This window comes from Tachypleus tridentatus, chromosome 7 (assembly GCF_004210375.1).
Source record: "Tachypleus tridentatus isolate NWPU-2018 chromosome 7, ASM421037v1, whole genome shotgun sequence".
NCBI lineage: Eukaryota > Metazoa > Arthropoda > Merostomata > Xiphosura > Limulidae > Tachypleus > Tachypleus tridentatus.
Window position 1 is genome coordinate 124,169,881 of NC_134831.1, and position 20,073 is coordinate 124,189,953.

The 20,073-nt window shown below is 34.3% G+C and overlaps 1 protein-coding gene across 1 annotated transcript in view; it reads left to right on the forward strand.

Annotated features, from left to right (window-relative positions):
* The window catches only part of LOC143257795 (glycine receptor subunit alpha-2-like), a 38,494-nt gene extending 20,397 nt beyond the window's left edge, over window positions 1–18,097 (forward strand). Inside the window, exons 5-9 of the mRNA XM_076516827.1 lie at window positions 1,981–2,207; window positions 6,169–6,251; window positions 7,651–7,785; window positions 13,946–14,322; window positions 18,017–18,097. Coding sequence (XP_076372942.1) covers window positions 1,981–2,207; window positions 6,169–6,251; window positions 7,651–7,785; window positions 13,946–14,322; window positions 18,017–18,097 — 903 coding nt within the window. The remainder of the gene's footprint in view (window positions 1–1,980; window positions 2,208–6,168; window positions 6,252–7,650; window positions 7,786–13,945; window positions 14,323–18,016) is intronic.
* The last annotated feature ends 1,976 nt before the right edge of the window (window positions 18,098–20,073 follow it).

The following is a 20,073-nucleotide window of genomic DNA, read 5'->3' on the forward strand; positions in this document are numbered from 1 at the left end:
AGTCTGTATTAATATGGTTTCAGGAAAAAACCTGAGTTTGTATTAATATGGCTTCAGAAAAAAATCTGAGTCTGTATTAATATGGTTTCAGGAAAAAATCCTGAGTCTGTATTAATGTGGTTTCAGGAAAAAACCTGAGTCTGTATTAATGTGGTTTCAGGAAAAAAAACATGTGTCTGTTTTCTCCCAGTTTGTGATGTTTAAAATATAAATAAGTTACAATCCAAATCCGTGTCCTTATTGTCCATTGGACATTTTGTTATGCATAGACACAGTAATGGAAATAATTACGGAAACACATTCAAAAGTGAAGTTATTAATGGTAAAAATATTATTGTGTAAAATTAGAAAATAATAGTGGATAAGTTCAACAATGCACTAATAGTATTTTGTGTACGAGTTCTCTGGGTTGCCCAAAACAATCCATCTTTCTTTCAGTTTTCTGTACATGTTCATCAACGTATACTGATCAAATATTGTTCTCCATGTCCTCTTTTACTCTGCACACGTCACCAATGCTGTTTAGTTCCCATGGTATCTATCAGTTTTTATGTAAGTCTAAATGGGCTCGAAATTTTTCATTTTGGGACTTTGAGTACATCAAGTCATGATTGTGGGTATTATGTTGGTTAATTTATCGTCGAGTTATTACCGTTTAACCACACTTGCTGTATGCTTACCACAAGTGTATTGTTGAAAGATAAGTCCCCATCCTATGTTTCTAAGGGAACTAGATGAGGGATCATAATATGTTGTATTTTTGAGAAGAAAGGTTCCTCCGTATCTCTACCAGCTGTTCCTCACAATGAATCACTGTAGATGTTCAACATTGACCGTGATGCTTTTATCTTCCCCTTTATTCAGCAAATTGTCGTTGATAGTTGAACAAAAATTCGAGTTTGGGCTCATCTATAAATAGCACACATTTCCAGCTTTGCTCTTTCTATTGTTTATGGTTCGATGCCCATTTCAACATTTTAATTTAGTTGCCTCTTATTTACTACTGGGTATACCACACAATTCTGTACATATATAGGCTTTATGCTGTGTTAATATTTCCTAACTGGATCGAGGCCAACCAATTATAGTATTAACTATTATCACGTGAGTTTATTTCGTTGTTGCAGAATTCAGGAATGGTATGCTAGTAGTATTTGCCTTTTATACAGATTTTCTTAATCAATCACTGTTTTTGAAACTTTGCTACCAACCAATCATTGTTCTCGATACACGACTGAAGTGCAATAAGAAAATGTTATATTTATCTCCCTAATACATGGGGGGGGGGGGGGGACAAAAATTACATTTATTATTTTCAAATTGAGTATTTAAATAACCGAAGAAGTACAATGCGGTTTCAAACGTCTTTCAGCCAAGAAGAAAGAACTTTTTATTGTCTTGTTTTTTTTTTTCACTCCGGTGAGTAATGTTACCTCGTAAAATGGCAATTGTGCAAGAAAAATCTCAACGAGTCATTTCTTTTGACTGGTGAGCCAATTCCGTGTCATCCGCTTTCATCAAATGCCATTATACTAGGCTTCTTTCTTCGCGGGTATGTTAAGGATATCGTATATCGCATGTCTATAGTAAAGATCACTGAGCCAAAAACTAAGATATTGAATACCATAAATATTGTAACTGTTGGCATGCTGCAGCGAAACTGGACTGAAATCGAATATCGGTTACACGTACTGAGAGTCACTAATTTTGTGCACGTGGAAGTCAAGTGACATGCCAATAAAAACTGTTTTAGTTGGGCTCAAAGATATTAGAAACTGCATTGGTTGTATTTCTTTAGTTATTTTATAATTAAATTTAAAAAATATATAATTAAATTTAAAAATAGGAAAGATAATTTTAGAGCACCCTCTACATTTTTTATTGTGGTTTATACGCAAAACTATGAATATTTAAGATGTATATACTGAGATTATATCTAATTATTTTCTAATCAGATTAATAATTTTCCCCTTTACTTAGACATACGTAGCAGATATTTTTATGTCCCAGAGTTGGAAGGACTACCGACTAAGACTACCAGAAAACATGACTACATATTACCGTCTTCTGCCTGTAAGTTGGTTAAAACAAATGTGGAGACCAGACTCGTTCTTCAAGAACGCTAAAAAGGTGACATTCCAAGAAATGACCATCCCCAATCACTACATCTGGCTGTACTACGATAAAACCATTCTCTATATGGTGAAGTAAGATTTTTTTTAAATGGTTTCAGTTGTTTAATTTTAGTATTGAAAGCAACATCAGCATGCTAGTTTTAATAATACCTCATGAACTTGTTACTGCGAAATGAATATGTGTTTGAAAACTAATCATGAAGCCATCTGATAAGGAACATATAGTCCTACCCCCCTAGTGAGACAACAGTAAGTTTACGGAATCACAACGCTAAAATTCTGGGTTCGATTTCCTGCTGTGGACACAGCGGATATTCCAATGTGGTATTGCTCTAAAACACGCAGTGGGATTTATGGTTCCGAGGTGAGACTGGGGTAAATTACGGGTTTACAGTGCTAAATTCCAGGGTTCGATTTCCCGCTATGGATACAGCAGGTTTCCCAATGTGGTATTACTCCAAAACAAATGGACAGTAGAACGGTTTTCCTGTTGTTCCATCGTAATACAGAAAACGGAGTATTTCTAACTAAATAACAGAAAGTAACGGCACTTGTATTTCAGTATACAGAGTTAAATCAAACAATCACGAACATTTCAATCTGAAAACACACTTTTTTGTCAAATATTAAACCACAAGAATTTTCAGATCAGTTCTGAATATTATTAATGGGTTACTACGAATTACCACCTGGTCAAATAGTGACCACTGATTGTTTAAGCCATCAAAATGAGACGTAGCTAGACAATTGCTTAATCGAAGTAAAACAAGTTTGATGCTTACAACATAGAGTATTTGAACCACTTTGTATATGTATTCGCTTTAGTGCAAAGCTACACAATAGACTGTCAGTGATCTGCCTACTACGAGAAATCGAACACAGGATTTTAGAGTTGAAAGTAGGTAAATATACCAGTGACCCCCCAAGTGGATTATTAGTTCATGACGTTTCTCGTTTTTGCACTTATTGTTATACGAAATGAACTGTCAACAGACGAAGTATGACAACACTTGTAACTGTAACAATTACATCGCTTCAGATCGCAAAGTGTTATTCATGTGAACTACTTTACTTCAATTGTCTAATAAATTTCCCTCGTGCGTTTCTTTGTTTTCAGATGAATGCATTTGAATACATTGAAATATGCAATATCGTGAACCGGTGTAATGCGAAATTACTTTATGTTTTTTCTGTCAATTATTCTGTTTCTTAGTTTTTCTACTATGTTTCAAAAAAACATTTTGAGTAAATAATTCGGAATGTTTTCCTCAGTTTGTCTTCCGAAGTTTAAAGCGTTTTGAGCTTTGGACATTTAGTTCTATTTCAAATAAAACTTAGCCAGAAAACATTTTTTTATGCGCCTGAGACGACAAGATTTAATGTTGATGGAAGCGCATTGTTATGTTGTCTACAAGTAAGATAAGTGGAAGTTAATTTTTGGTTTTGGTTTTGTTTGTTTGAAATTTCGCGCAAAGCTACACGAGGGCTATCTGTGCTAGCCGCTCCTAATTTAGCAGTGTAAGACTAAAGGGAAGGCAACTAGTCATCACCACCCACCGCCAACTCTTGGGTTACTCTTTTACTAACGAATAGTGGGATTGGCTTAAAAGAGCGAGAATGTTTGGTGTGACGGGAATTAGAATCCTCAGGTTACTAGTCGAGTGCCTTAACCACCTGGCCGTGCCGGGGCCTAACTTTTTGGAGGTTCGTAAATCTTATCTACGTCATCCCAGTCTTGTTTTATTTTATCATTTCTTTACCATGTTATCGATTCAGTTACATTGGCTTAAAGGCATTCAATGAGTTAAGAAACGACACACAAGGATACTAGTCAGTGACTTTTTTGTTATGATTTCGTAGGAATCCACGTCTCTAAACAGATCCAAGTTGTACAAATATACGATGAGTGGTCATTAACTTAACAGCCTGTTTTGTTCCCCATATATAGCGTTATGGTAATTTATACAGGGTGACAATTAATTAAAACGATTTTTATACTCTCGTATAATGACAAATCGTTGCTATGCAACCCATGACGTACCAATGATATCATTAGCACCGATATAGTGTTTGCCAAAAGCGATTATACAGTTTTCTTTTTTTTTTTTATAATTCCTGTACCGCAAAGATAAGTTTGTCCATTCCTGTATAGTTTTTTGGTGATGGAGAAACGTGTCTCAGACATTTTCGAGAAAGGATATTTACACGGTGTTACGTCTTTTACCAGAGTGTAAACAGTTGTTAGCAGATGGTATTAAAAGTTCTAATCGTGTCTGACGAGATGATGGCTATTAATAGTGTGTGTGTGTTTTGCTATAGCAAAGCCACATCGAGCTATCTGCTGTATCCAACAAGGGGAAATGAACCTTTGATTTTAGCGTTCTACATCCGAAGACTTACTGCTGTCCCAGCGAAGGACACTGTGAAAGAAGCAAGTAGAAAGCCACACAGATAATAAATCTAAAAACAAATGTATATAAATAAACACAAAACAAGTTTAAAACGTAGTACAAGATAAACTGTACTTCCTAACTAGCTATTTCAAACAAAAACACAGTTTTTCTCATTTCGTTTTACTTCACCATATGGTAACCTAAATTAATATAAGTTTGAGACTACTGTTATGACATTTTGCCAAATTCTTTAGTTAATATTGTACAACGGACCGACTGTTTAATGACTGTATATATGTGTTGGACAGAAAACGGACCGACTGTTTAATGACTGTATATATGTGTTGGGCAGTTCCTTTCTTTTCTATCAGCAGTCTTCAACACACACACGCACAAACATATGTATATATACAACGTAAGCAGAGTAACAAAGCTATTTCAGCTGCCCGCCAATAATCGTAAACGATGTGAAACTGCATGCAATGTTTTCCAAATCAAAACAAAATAAATTGCTCTTATATTAGCCCAAACACAGCAGAGAACACACGTAAAAACCGAAACTCTGGTTTTAGAGTTGTAAGTTCTTAAACTTACCGCTTACTCACCGGTGGACAATATAGATAAGTTTACAGTTTTATATGAATTTTTTTGATGTGGGAAGGCACAGAAATTAATAGTTAAAGAGCACAGGCAAAAGTTTTAGATTGTTTAAAAAACTAAAACATAAGGATTTTCGAAATTTCGAAGCCGTGAATTCATACACGTAAGACAAATAAATATAACATATTTTGTTCTCAGAGATTAAATAATTAGTAGAAAGTTATTTTGAAGTTACTAACTATATCATTTAGTATTTAGTTTCCTCAATACGTTATAACAAGAAGTACAACAGGTGCATCAAACCGATACGTTCCGCCTCTCAGTGGAATGGCAGTAGGACTACCAACTTCCGGCTCGGCATGGCCTGGTGGTTAAGGCACTGTACTCGTAACCTGAGGGTCGCGGGTTCAAATCCCAGTCACGCCAAACATGTTCGCCCTTTCAACCGAGGGGGCATTATAATATGACAGTCAATCCCATTATTCGTTGGTAAAAGTGTAGCCCAAGAGTTGGCGGTGGGTGGTGATGACTAGCTGTCTTCTCTCTAGCCCTACATTGCAAAATTAGGGACGGCTAGCGCAGATAACCCTTGCGTAACTTTGTGTAAAATTAGTTTGTTTTGTTTCTACTGATTGTTATTACTTCCGTAGTTTGTTTGGTTTCTTGTCTGTTTCTACTAATTGTTATTACTTCTTTAGTTTGTTTGGTTTCTTGTCTGTTTCTACTAATTGTTATTACTTCTTTAGTTTGTTTGGTTTCTTGTCTGTTTCTACTAATTGTTATTACTTCTTTAGTTTGTTTGGTTTCTTGTTTGTTTCTACTGATTGTTATTACTTCTGTAGTTTGTTTGGTTTCTTGTTTGTTTCTACTAATTGTTATTACTTCTTTAGTTTGTTTGGTTTCTTGTCTGTTTCTACTAATTGTTATTACTTCTTTAGTTTGTTTTGTTTCTTGTTTGTTTCTACTGATTGTAATTAGTTCTTTAGGTTAACTTTGTTCATTAGTGTTTCTACAGTTCATAAACCCTATTACTTTTATAGGCTAACTCTGCTCTTATCCTGTGCAATGAAATTTGAAACTTATCCACATGACACTCAAACGTGCTTATTGAAAATTGAAAGTCGTAAGTTCTTTTTGTTCTTTTATTAACTATTTTCTAATTACATATTAATTACTATTCAAACTACTTTATTTATTGTATACGTGTTGTTGTTTCCAGTTATATTTTACACTCCACTAATATCAGAAGCCTAGTCTTCTTTTTTGAATTCCTGTTACCGAGGAGGGGCTGAATTTCCCTAAACCAGTTTAACTCGGTGACAAACGGCGAATCGAATGATCGTTTGAGATCCATATTTATTTTTAACTTATACGTTCTTGTGTTGCATAACTTCCATAATGGATTTTTACCATCACTTCGCAAATGACGTAAGTGAAAATATTTTGTATTTTTCTTAACAATGCAAAGAAATTGAGTAAACATACGTACCTTACGTATGGAAGGGTGTTTTTATAATCTGTTTGCTTATGTTAACTTTTATAATGCCAATTGTTCCTACAAAGATTTCTAAAGAAGGCGACACAATATTTGTAAGACAATGAAAATTAAAACATAAAGAAATAAAGACAGTTCGAAAAAGGACTAGAAACGGGAAGCACACATGATACCTTATTTTTGTAAATATATTTGTAAAATACGTATTATATCCCATCTTGTCATCTCTGATTCTACCCAATCGTAATAGTTCGGGCATATTTGTTTCAAAATACCTTCATTTCTGGCACTTAAGTTGGTTGATTTGATGTTTTATGGCGCAAAGCAGCTAGGCTATTTGTGCCGTCATTTAAGAATCATTTTTTTTTTTTTTTAAATACTGAGAGCAGATAATGGTAAGGTGTGTCAGACTTAGGTTCCATGATTAAATGAACCATACCCTGTACTTTAGGGACACGGCTGCTTTATAAGAGTGACAGTCAAATCGTACTATTCGGGTTGTCAAGTTTAGTCCAGCAGTTGGAAAACAAAATAATGTTTTTTTGTAGTACTTGTTTGTTTCTTGAATTTCGCGCAGAGCTGCTCGAGGGCTAGTCAAACGTACTCACTCTTATTTCTCAGGCTACTGCGATTGAATGTTAGAATATGGTATTCGCTCTTACAAAGCTTACACGGCGTCAAAGTATAAGAGATTTGATTTTGTGAGAACGGGATGTGAACCATGGACCTTCGATCATCCGTTCGGCAAGCTAAGTAGTAGACTAGGTTTGATTCAATAAAGTTAGCTGTAGATGCTAGAAAGAAAACAAAACGTAATTCATATCTTGATCGATAGACTGTAATTAATTAATCAAAGAATTATCATCAAAATCTGGATACAGTTTTCTGGTATTGTGTTTTTGTCTTGCTTTTATCAAACAGATAAAGTATAATTTAGGGTAAAATTGTAATTCACACCATGATGTACGAGATCGAAATTATTTGTGCATTATTAATTAATCCATTTCAATCTTCTGTTTTGATGTAGTGTCTTACACTACCGATGATCTTGTGTTTGATTGGGAGAAATATCTACCACTGGTGGTAGATGAATTTATTGAACTACCTCAACATAACCTGGTGGAAACTAAGCTAGGAGACTGTACTCAGATATATTCAACAGGTAATGTACTACCTGAGCATAACTTGGTAGAAACTAAGCTAGGAGATCGTGTTTAAAATATGTTTTACAGGAAATTTACTATTGCTTTTTAACATATATTCTTTTAAAATAGAATAAGTTAAAATTTGTTCAGATCTTGGTTTAGGTTTAGTATTTAGTTTCGGTTCAAGTCTCAATAGAAAAAGTCACTTATATATACGAACTAAGAACCTCGATCTTGAAGAATATTTCTTTCCATTATCGCAGTTATAAATTAAATAATGAAAGACACTTGTCGTTGGACTTATGCACTTCTTGTTGATTTATTGATAAGCTCATTTCACAAACGTTCTTTCTTACAAACACATACTGGTGAATTAAGAAAAATAACTCACGTCATATAAAGGTTAACAGTAGTTTTTTACCATATGATTCTTATTTTGGTTCGTTAAAATCTCACATGAGTTTTGATCCATAAAGATAATTCAGTTGGTGTGATAAGTTCTCCTTTGAAGGTAGCTCTGAACAGTTTAGTCGACATTTGATAAAGTTTTATTTCAGACAGCTCTTGCTTTGTATTTTTAATTAGTGACAAAGTTTCGGACTCCACTACGAGTCCTTCTTCACCGAACACTGTGGTCATTAAAAACAAAATGGCGGCGAACACTGACGAAAAATCTACAGTAAATTCAGAACCATGAATACAATCTGAAACTCTTTCTACACCCAACAGTGATACAGAACCATGAATACAATCTGAAACTCTTTCTACACCCAACAGTGATACAGAACCATGAATACAATCTGAAACTCTTTCTACACCCAACAGTGATACAGAACCATGAATACAATCTGACACTATTTCTACACCCAACAGTGATACAGAACCATGAATACAATCTGAAACTCTTTCTACACCCAACAGTGATACAGAACCATGAATACAATCTGACACTCTTTCTACACCCAACAGTGATACAGAACCATGAATACAATCTGAAACTCTTTCTACACCCAACAGTGATACAGAACCATGAATACAATCTGAAACTCTTTCTACACCCAACAGTGATACAGAACCATGAATACAATCTGAAACTCTTTCTACACCCAACAGTGATACAGAACCATGAATACAATCTGAAACTCTTTCTACACCCAACAGTGATACAGAACCATGAATACAATCTGAAACTCTTTCTACACCCAACAGTGATACAGAACCATGAATACAATCTGAAACTCTTTCTACACCCAACAGTGATACAGAACCATGAATACAATCTGAATCTCTTTCTACACCCAACAGTGATACAGAACCATGAATACAATCTGAAACTCTTTCTTCACCCAACAGTGATACAGAACCATGAATACAATCTGAATCTCTTTCTACACCCAACAGTGATACAGAACCATGAATACAATCTGAAACTCTTTCTATACCCAACAGTGATACACATGCAAGCTTTTTAAAACCTTACTTTTACAAAAATGAGATTTACCTTTTGAAGATTTTGTTGGATAGCTACAAATAATTTCACGTTTTAGCGTAAATAATGCCAGAATTTTAACACGAACCTATTCTAGGACAATGATATATTTTTATCTACTTAGAAGTACATTAACAGATGCTAAAGTCTCAAATGCTATAGTTTAGCAAGTAGACAAAAATAAATACTCGATAAAATTATAATCAGTTTTCTCTCAGACTGTTGTACATATTTCTGTGTTTTTCATTCTTTTATGAAACCATGTCCTTAGAATCTTCCAATATACATATCTATCTTATCAGATTGTTTTGTCAGTTTTAACTTTCCAGATTCGTTAAAATATCATTCCACGAAAATCGAAGTTCTTGAAAAATGAAGTATTTGACAATTACGAAGCAATTGATCAGTGTAATTACTGACATCCATCTACTCAAACTCAATGTACCATTTCAGTGTACATAGAAAAATCTGTTACTTCTGTTCATTACTTTTATATAGACAGAGAATTCTAGTTCGTCAATTAGTTAGTAGGGAAGACGTCACTTAGTGAAGTCGTGAACACATTATGAGATTAGCTGATGTAATTTACGATCGCAGTTTTTAAACAACACACAAGGAACGTGTTTTCACTGATGAAAATTTAAAGACTAGTGGTTGTGAATAATGAATGCTGATGTGCTACGTTGAAAAATCCTGTTTTTCAATCGCATAAATACGTTTCAAAATAAATCATTTGACTGAGGGTGAACAAAAGAATTCGGATACTTCTAAGCCGAGTGACCAATAAACAAGTTGGCCATACTGTTGGCGTACTAAAATGTGCTTATTCGTACGTTGATGCGGTAAACATATCATGTAGGATATCTTAAAAACTGTTACTCAAATGAGTATCTATTACGAAGAGTAACATTGGATTTCATTTTAAAAGACATGTAGATATGACAAATGTATTGGGATAGAAGCTATTAAACAAGATGTATTATTATATATATTGTGATCTATACGTAAGTTTTTAAGCCTACATGTAGAAAGTTGAATATTGTCTTCAGTTCAAAAAGCCCCGGCATGGCCAGGTGGTTAAGGAACTCGACTCATAATCCGAGGGTTGCGAGTTCGAATCCCCATCACATCAAACATGCTAGAACTTTTAGCCGTGGGGGCATTATAGTGTGGCGGTCAATCCCACTATTCGTTGGTAAAAGAGTAGCCCAAGAGTTGGCGGTGGGTGGTGATGACTAGCTGCCTTCCCTCTAGTTTTACACTTTTAAATTAGGGACGGCTGGCGCAGATAGCTCTCGAGTAGCTTTGCGCGAAATTCAGAAACAAACAAACAAACAAACAGTTCCAAGACCAAGCCATTTATCAGAATGAATAAAACATATATAACACGAGATTCTTACTTTCTCGAATTCTCATCCGATTAGGGACTTTGAATACAAAAGTAAAAAACAGGAAGACTCAGCACCACCTGTACTTCACATTGAAAGTAATTTAAGTAACTTCGATGTGTATTGTAACGTGGTAGCACCGTTATATCACTCTGTGTTTTAATTAGAAACGTTGCTGAGAAATATACATTTAATCTTCCATGACGATTAAGTTTCAGTCTTCGAACACAGCACCCTTTCCCACCAGGTGACTCTCAAAGCGTGTATAGCGAGTTTGAGAAAATCAAACCTAGAGATTTCAAAGTTTTCCCTTTGGAAAACAAAATCAGTAGTTGCTTTACAATAGCTTTCCAGGTGACTTAACTTACTCTGAAACAACGTAATTTATGGCTTGAATCTCGTTAATACCTAGGGTATTAAATGAAATACTAAAGTTAACTTATTAACTTATTTTATTCCTGGAAAAGAAAACTTTCATAATCAGAGCTTCCAAATCAAGTTTGTGGGCAAGAATGTAGATTCAAAACTTTTCAAGCTTCAGATAAAAAAAGTGAAACGTTTGGGAGAGTGAAAGACGACCCCGGGTGTTAGAAACTTTCGCTTCTTTTTACCCGTGTTAGTTTTTATAACAGTAACGCTAGAAGTAAAATAGTATCGATTTCTTTAGAATATATATTCAGTACAACGACTTCTAACATCATGTCCGGCTTAACGTATATGTCAAACTAGGCTTAGTAAATCCCTGAGAAAATCCATAGGTGATTGACCAAGTTTATTAGAACCACTTTTGAACATTTGCGAATTTAAATGAAAAGATGTATTTTGATCCCCTTTGTAAATCTACTGTGTTTACCGAAACGTGTCTTAGATAATTAATTAGTTAATAGTGATTAATTGCTATTTGCATGCTTTTCTCGCTAATGTGTACACATATTTTATACTAGTGAGTTTCGGATTTTTATTGTGAGGTAAATAAATCAAATAAGAGTTTGTGTATCTTATGTCAATATACAGTTAATGAAACTCTTAAGAATTCACTTTTAAATAAATCGTGCTTTTCTAAACATAAAATATACTAGTAAATATCTTTATATTATATTCGTTATTAAGTCTACTGATTTGACAGTACGTAAATTTAAATTAACATTTCAAACTGAATATTGTATAATCACCAAGTTATATTTTTAATAAGATATTGACGAACTTGATATGGACTTTAATTTTGTACCTGGTTTTTCAATAAATTTGTTGTTTACTGGAATGTTGTATTTTGTTATAATTTTTGTTTCCCCAAATGTTGGTAATTGTTTCACTGATGTCGGTAATATACGGTATAAGGTTTTGTAGTTTGTTGTTCTAAAGCTATCTTGCAGGCTTCAGTAGTTGGGACTTCTGTGAAGTGGCCTGGAGTTTAATAAGAAGGCTTATCGCGCTAAACTTCAGGTTTCAATACCCGTAGTGGGCACATCAGTCTTCACAGGAGACCTTACACTGCTGCATACCATATGTTACCGATATCAGTGAAACAATAACCAACATTTGGAAAAACCTTATAACAAAACACAGCATTCCAGTAAACACCAAAGTCATTAAAAAAACAGGTACAAATCAAAAGTCCATACTATGTAAAGAACTACACTGACAAACACAACACCATTATTTATAAAATGCAAGGCAACAACTGCCACGACTTCTATATTGGAGAAACAAACAGAAAAATGGAAACCAGATTTGAATAACACAAAGAAACACCTTCACACGTTTTTCAACACTGCAAATCAAATAAACACCTCATAACTATAGAAAACACTCAGATACTAAGTAGGGAAACAAATATAAACAAATGCAAAATGAAAGAAGTCCTACTTATACAATAACTCAAACCAAAATTAATCAACATAAAGGAACACCTTTATATCTATATTAATAAATAACCTACCGTCTAACTACAACGCCCCCTACAATCCCGTACCCGTTTACACTCTCGCCCCGAAAATATTTGTTTTTATTTGTGTGATTTTCTACTTGAGTCATTAATGGCTCAAAACATTAATCAAACATCACCTTTATGAAATTTTGTTTATTTGGAGTGTTGGGGTTGGAGTGATTACAGGTTTTACCAACCTGTAAATTAGGTTGCAATTATTGTTTCAACATTCTCAGAAGTAGCCACTAACCATAACACATCACAACTGAGAAAACACATCAGGGATATCGTCTTATTAATTATTAACAAAATGTACAGCGTCTGTTGAAGGTTGTCGAATACGACATGTAGCACATCAGTGTACATCAGATACACTTCAATATAAGTAACAACATGTACAGCATCTGTTGTATACATCAGATACACTTCAGTGTAAGTAACAACATGTACAGCATCTGTTGTATACATCAGACACACTTCAATATAAGTAACAACATGTACAGCATCTGTTGTATACATCAGATACACTTCAATATAAGTAACAACATGTACAGCATCTGTTGTATACATCAGATACACTTCAGTGTAAGTAACAACATGTACAGCATCTGTTGTATACATCAGATACACTTCAGTGTAAGTAACAACATGTACAGCATCTGTTGTATACATCAGATACACTTCAATATAAGTAACAACATGTACAGCATCTGTTGTATACATCAGATACACTTCAGTATAAGTAACAACATGTACAGCATCTGTTGTATACATCAGACACACTTCAATATAAGTAACAACATGTACAGCATCTGTTGTATACATCAGACACACTTCAATATAAGTAACAACATGTACAGCATCTGTTGTATACATCAGATACACTTCAATATAAGTAACAACATGTACAGCATCTGTTGTATACATCAGACACACTTCAATATAAGTAACAACATGTACAGCATCTGTTGTATACATCAGACACACTTCAATATAAGTAACAACATGTACAGCATCTGTTGTATACATCAGATACACTTCAGTATAAGTAATAATACATTTTGTGTCTGTTGAAAGTTGCCGAAACGCGTATAGCTTGTCTCAACTGATTTTTTGTTGTGTATTTTCCAATCACTTGTTTCTTTATACTTCTGGTCTCATATTTTTATTGCTCGAAGAAATACAGTCTGAAATACTATTACATATTTTACAGGAAAAATCGTAAGTAGTTAACATAAAGTAAGTTATTTTATTTTATGGCTTTCATATTTTCAAACGTTTCAATTAATATATCTTATAATCTACTGTATTATTTTCTTTGATACGTTTAAATTTAAATAGCTATTTTTTAAAATATTTTCCGATAATTGCAGGGAACTTCACGTGTATCAAAATTAGCTTTACTCTGAAACGTCGCGTGGGGTACTACATGTTTCATACCTACATTCCAACTTGTTTGATCGTCATTATGTCCTGGATATCATTCTGGATCAGACCGGAAGCAGTTCCTGCACGTGTCACTCTCTGCGTCACGAGCCTATTGACCCTGTCTACACAACACGCGCAGTCGCAGAAGTCACTTCCGCCTGTGTCTTACATTAAGGCTATTGACATATTCATGATTTCATGCACTGTGTTCGTATTTGGTTCTTTAATGGAATACGCCTTAGTTAACATCCTACTGGGAGACACAGAAGATTTAGCAATGAAAAGAGGGTTAGCTAACGTCATGTCAATAAGCAAGGTTCCGGTAAGTGTGTCTTGTACTGCTACTAAAAAAAATAGAATATACAGTTAACCACTAGAGTATCAGTTTGTTTGTTCTTTTAATTTCACGCAAAGCTACTCGAGAGCTATCTTCGCTAGCCGTCTCTAATTTTGCAGTGTAAGACTAGATAGAAGACAGTTAGTCTTTACCAACGAATAGTTGGATTGACCGTCACATTATAACGCTCCCACGGCTGAAAGGGCGAGCTTGTTTGGTGTAACAGGAATTCGAACCCGAGACCCTGGGATTACGAGTCGAGCGCCTTAACCACCAGGTCATGCCTGGCCCTGGAGTATCAGATTATGTGACACGTTCTTAAGAGAAGAAAGGTAAAGCTCTATAGAAATGGACAGTTTCTGTTATGAGAAGAAAGGTAAAGCTCTATAGAAATGGACAGTTTCTGTTATGAGAAGAAAGGTAAAGCTCTATAGAAATGGACAGTTTCTGTTATGAGAAGAAAGGTAAAGCTCTATAGAAATGGACAGTTTCTGTTATGAGAAGAAAGGTAAAGCTCTATAGAAATGGACAGTTTCTGTTATGAGAAGAAAGGTAAAGCTCTATAGAAATGGACAGTTTCTGTTATGAGAAGAAAGGTAAAGCTCTATAGAAATGGACAGTTTCTGTTATGAGAAGAAAGGTAAAGCTCTATAGAAATGGACAGTTTCTGTTATGAGAAGAAAGGTAAAGCTCTATAGAAATGGACAGTTTCTGTTATGAGAAGAAAGGTAAAGCTCTATAGAAATGGACAGTTTCTGTTATGAGAAGAAAGGTAAAGCTCTATAGAAATGGACAGTTTCTGTTATGAGAAGAAAGGTAAAGCTCTATAGAAATGGACAGTTTCTGTTATGAGAAGAAAGGTAAAGCTCTATAGAAATGGACAGTTTCTGTTAAGAGAAGAAAGGTAAAGCTCTATAGAAATGGACAGTTTCTGTTATGAGAAGAAAGGTAAAGCTCTATAGAAATGGACAGTTTCTGTTATGAGAAGAAAGGTAAAGCTCTATAGAAATGGACAGTTTCTGTTATGAGAAGAAAGGTAAAGCTCTATAGAAATGGACAGTTTCTGTTATGAGAAGAAAGGTAAAGCTCTATAGAAATGGACAGTTTCTGTTATGAGAAGAAAGGTAAAGCTCTATAGAAATGGACAGTTTCTGTTATGAGAAGAAAGGTAAAGCTCTATAGAAATGGACAGTTTCTGTTATGAGAAGAAAGGTAAAGCTCTATAGAAATGGACAGTTTCTGTTATGAGAAGAAAGGTAAAGCTCTATAGAAATGGACAGTTTCTGTTATGAGAAAAGAAAGGTAAAGCTCTATAGAAATGGACAGTTTCTGTTATGAGAAAGAAAGGTAAAGCTCTATAGAAATGGACAGTTTCTGTTATGAGAAGAAAGGTAAAGCTCTATAGAAATGGACAGTTTCTGTTATGAGAAGAAAGGTAAAGCTCTATAGAAATGGACAGTTTCTGTTAAGAGAAGAAAGGTAAAGCTCTATAGAAATGGACAGTTTCTGTTATGAGAAAGAAAGGTAAAGCTCTATAGAAATGGACAGTTTCTGTTATGAGAAGAAAGAATAGAAATGGACAGCTCTAAAAGGTAAAGCTCTATAGAAATGGACAGTTTCTGTTATGAGAAGAAAGGTAAAGCTCTATAGAAATGGACAGTTTCTGTTATGAGAAAGAAAGGTAAAGCTCTATAGAAATGGACAGTTTCTGTTATGAGAAGAAAGGTAAAGCTCTATAGAAATGGACAGTTTCTGTTAAGAGAAGAAAAGGTAAAGCTCTATAGAAATGGACAGTTTCTGTTATGAGAAGAAAGGTAAAGCTCTATAGAAATGGACAGTTTCTGTTATGAGAAGAAAGGTAAAGCTCTATAGAAATGGACAGTTTCTGTTATGAGAAGAAAGGTAAAGCTCTATAGAAATGGACAGTTTCTGTTATGAGAAAAGAAAGGTAAAGCTCTATAGAAATGGACAGTTTCTGTTATGAGAAGAAAGGTAAAGCTCTATAGAAATGGACAGTTTCTGTTATGAGAAGAAAGGTAAAGCTCTATAGAAATGGACAGTTTCTGTTATGAGGAAGAAAGGTAAAGCTCTATAGAAATGGACAGTTTCTGTTATGAGAAAAGAAAGGTAAAGCTCTATAGAAATGGACAGTTTCTGTTATGAGAAGAAAGGTAAAGCTCTATAGAAATGGACAGTTTCTGTTATGAGGAAGAAAGGTAAAGCTCTATAGAAATGGACAGTTTCTGTTATGAGAAGAAAGGTAAAGCTCTATAGAAATGGACAGTTTCTGTTATGAGAAAGAAAGGTAAAGCTCTATAGAAATGGACAGTTTCTGTTATGAGAAGAAAGGTAAAGCTCTATAGAAATGGACAGTTTCTGTTAAGAGAAAGAAAGGTAAAGCTCTATAGAAATGGACAGTTTCTGTTATGAGAAGAAAGGTAAAGCTCTATAGAAATGGACAGTTTCTGTTATGAGAAGAAAGGTAAAGCTCTATAGAAATGGACAGTTTCTGTTATGAGAAAGAAAGGTAAAGCTCTATAGAAATGGACAGTTTCTGTTATGAGAAGAAAGGTAAAGCTCTATAGAAATGGACAGTTTCTGTTATGAGAAGAAAGGTAAAGCTCTATAGAAATGGACAGTTTCTGTTATGAGAAGAAAGGTAAAGCTCTATAGAAATGGACAGTTTCTGTTATGAGAAGAAAGGTAAAGCTCTATAGAAATGGACAGTTTCTGTTATGAGAAGAAAGGTAAAGCTCTATAGAAATGGACAGTTTCTGTTATGAGAAAGAAGGTAAAGCTCTATAGAAATGGACAGTTTCTGTTATGAGAAGAAAGGTAAAGCTCTATAGAAATGGACAGTTTCTGTTATGCAGGTGCAACTCACTTTTCCTGCTTTTCAAGCAGTCATTTCTTTGTGTTTATTGGAAAATAAAAATTTAAAGAAAATTCAATATCTTCAAAGTAAGAAAACGATTTTGTTTTGCTGCAGGCGACGAATTGATTGAAAGTGACGACAAAAGATGAAATGAAAGTATGACGATTGCTAATCATCACTGGACATTCAGTCCTAATTAAGCCGTCTTTCTCTACGAAGTATAACAACAAATATATTTAGATGCTATTTAATATGCGATAATGCAATTTATTATTGTCATTATAACAATTGTTATTACAATAATGCTATTCATTGTAATTGTAATGTGATTTACGTCGCATTTTAGCCTGAGGTTCTTTTATTCATTTGTCGAGTATTTAATCACTGGAGTACCATGTTTTCTTTATTTACATATTGCAAGGTCTTTCCAATGAATGACCGTTGTGTTAATTTCAGATGCTTGTAGTATCTAGCAAAATAGATAATTATGTATCACTCGTTAAGAGACTTGTCAGTCGTTTCACACCGAAGGTTGATCGTTTGTGTGATAAAATTATCCGTAGTTTTAACGTCATCTTGTCAAAGCCACACAACGAATCTTAAAGTAATACGATAATGTACGAAATCCTTTAATAAACCTTATAGTTAATGCTAATATAGTTTACAAAATACACATAAAAATTACCTTACACGTGGTTGTAAAGAACTATAGTACACCATCACGGTTATATTGTGATATAATTTTATAGAATCATTTATACGTGCTTTGAGTTGGCATTGATTGGTTGCCGTTTGTAATTCTAGGAAGAAGAACCAGCCCCCAATGGAACAAGGAGGGTTAGTTTTCACGTCAGGCAACGTAAGAGAACAAGCCCTTATGATTGATAAGGTTTCTCGCGTGGTTTTCCATTCATGTTTCTTGTACTCAATGCTATCTACTGGACGGTGTTTCTCAACTCCTCGCCAGAATAACTATCCTTCAAAGTTTGACGTAACTTCGTTCTTTAAAAACAAAAACTTCGAGGCTCAACTAATTACGATAGAATCTTCGAACGTTCGATGGTTTGTGACATTATAAACAGATCTTGGAAGTTAAGTTTCTGTAGGCTTAACTGCGTGACTTCGGGATTAATACATAGAGTTCAAGATGTTTTCTTATCTGTAGAAAGTTCACAGTCGTGTTTTAATGAGTAAGTATAGAAATGTTTTAATAAATATACTGAGGATTATTTTGAAACGTTAACAAAGGCAATTTTTCTTCTCCTTTGAGTTAAACATTAAATATTTAAAAGTTCTCCCATGTCTTAGAACGTTCTGTTTATATTTATGGAAATAAAACCACCGAAACTTCTCTATATAATTTCTTGTTTAGCCAAGTAATGGGTAATTTAGAACTAGGTCAAAACGATAATCAATTTGCATATCAAACAACGTTTCTTCCTGAAGTTACTTTCGTTTAATGTTGGCGTGCGATATGAGAGAGTAATTCAACTACTTGCTTCTGGTTTACTATCACCCTTCATCTTTAATATATTATGATTTTCATTATTACAACATGAATAATCCAATCAAACAGCGTACAAAAATTTGAAGACTTATACGACGAGTATTATCAAAAACGCGGAATTTCGTTGTTGAAAAAAGCAGTGAAAATCACCGTGAGCACAGTCATTGTTTGTTTGTTTGTGAGTTTCGTTCAAAGCTACACGAGGGATATCTGCGCTCGCCGTCCCTAATTTAGCAGTGTAAGACTAGAGGAAAGGCAGCTAGTCATCACCATCCACCGCCAACTCTTGGGCTACTCTTTTGCCAACGAATAGTGGTATTGACTGAAACATTATAACGCCCCCCACGGCTGAAAGGGCGAGCATGTTTGGTGTGAAAGGGATTCGAACTTGGGTTATTATTTTGCCAACTAATAGTGGGATTGATCGTAACATTATAACACCCCTACTGCTGCAAGGACGAGTATGTTTGGTGTGACTGGGATTCGAACCTGCGACCCTCAGATCATCATTTTGTTCTGACGAAACTAAAACGTCTTCCTGAATGGTACTCGAAACACACTAACAAAGTTTTATTTCCCTAACCACCTGACTAAGCCGGATCCACAGTCATTGATACATAACAGTTGATAATAAAACAGAATATGCATTATAACGAATAAATCCTTTGTAAAAAGAGATTTAAAAAATTCGTTAGAGATGGCAAAAATAAAAAAAAAATATTCGTTTATTTAGGTAAATCACATTTTAATTGTTAAAGTGGCTCTAAGTCTCTGGATTAACACAGTTAAAAATAATGGCCAGAAACGAAAGTATAAATTATAAGGACTTTTCACTGTTCTCCTAAGTTCCCAGCTGAATATCGCTAACTGTAGCATATCACGTGCGTCACTTGAAACATCAAGAAATAGGTACATTAAAATGCTATAATGTTTAACTTATTACAGGATTAAATGTATGAACCATAAAACACAATGGTTAACTCAGTAGAAAAGTTAAAGTAGTAACCTTGAATTATCGTAGACAAAAGCTATTATCTGATAAGCCTTATGATTTTAACCATTATTATTATGCTACGTTGTGAAAATAATTAACAATGTTATGTTACATTTGTATATTCAACTTTGTTTTTAACTAAGTTATTGTTTTGGTAAGAACAATAAAAATATGTCTATTTTCAAAATAATGCACGCATTATCTTGAACTTTTGTGCTTTTATAAAAAGTGATAAATCTAACAAGAAATGTGTATCAATTCTGAGTAAAATGTGAATGTGTCCGTTGTAAGCTATAAGACTTGATGGTTCATAGGTGGCCCATATAAAAACGTTTCAATTAATAATCTGTATTCTGAGCC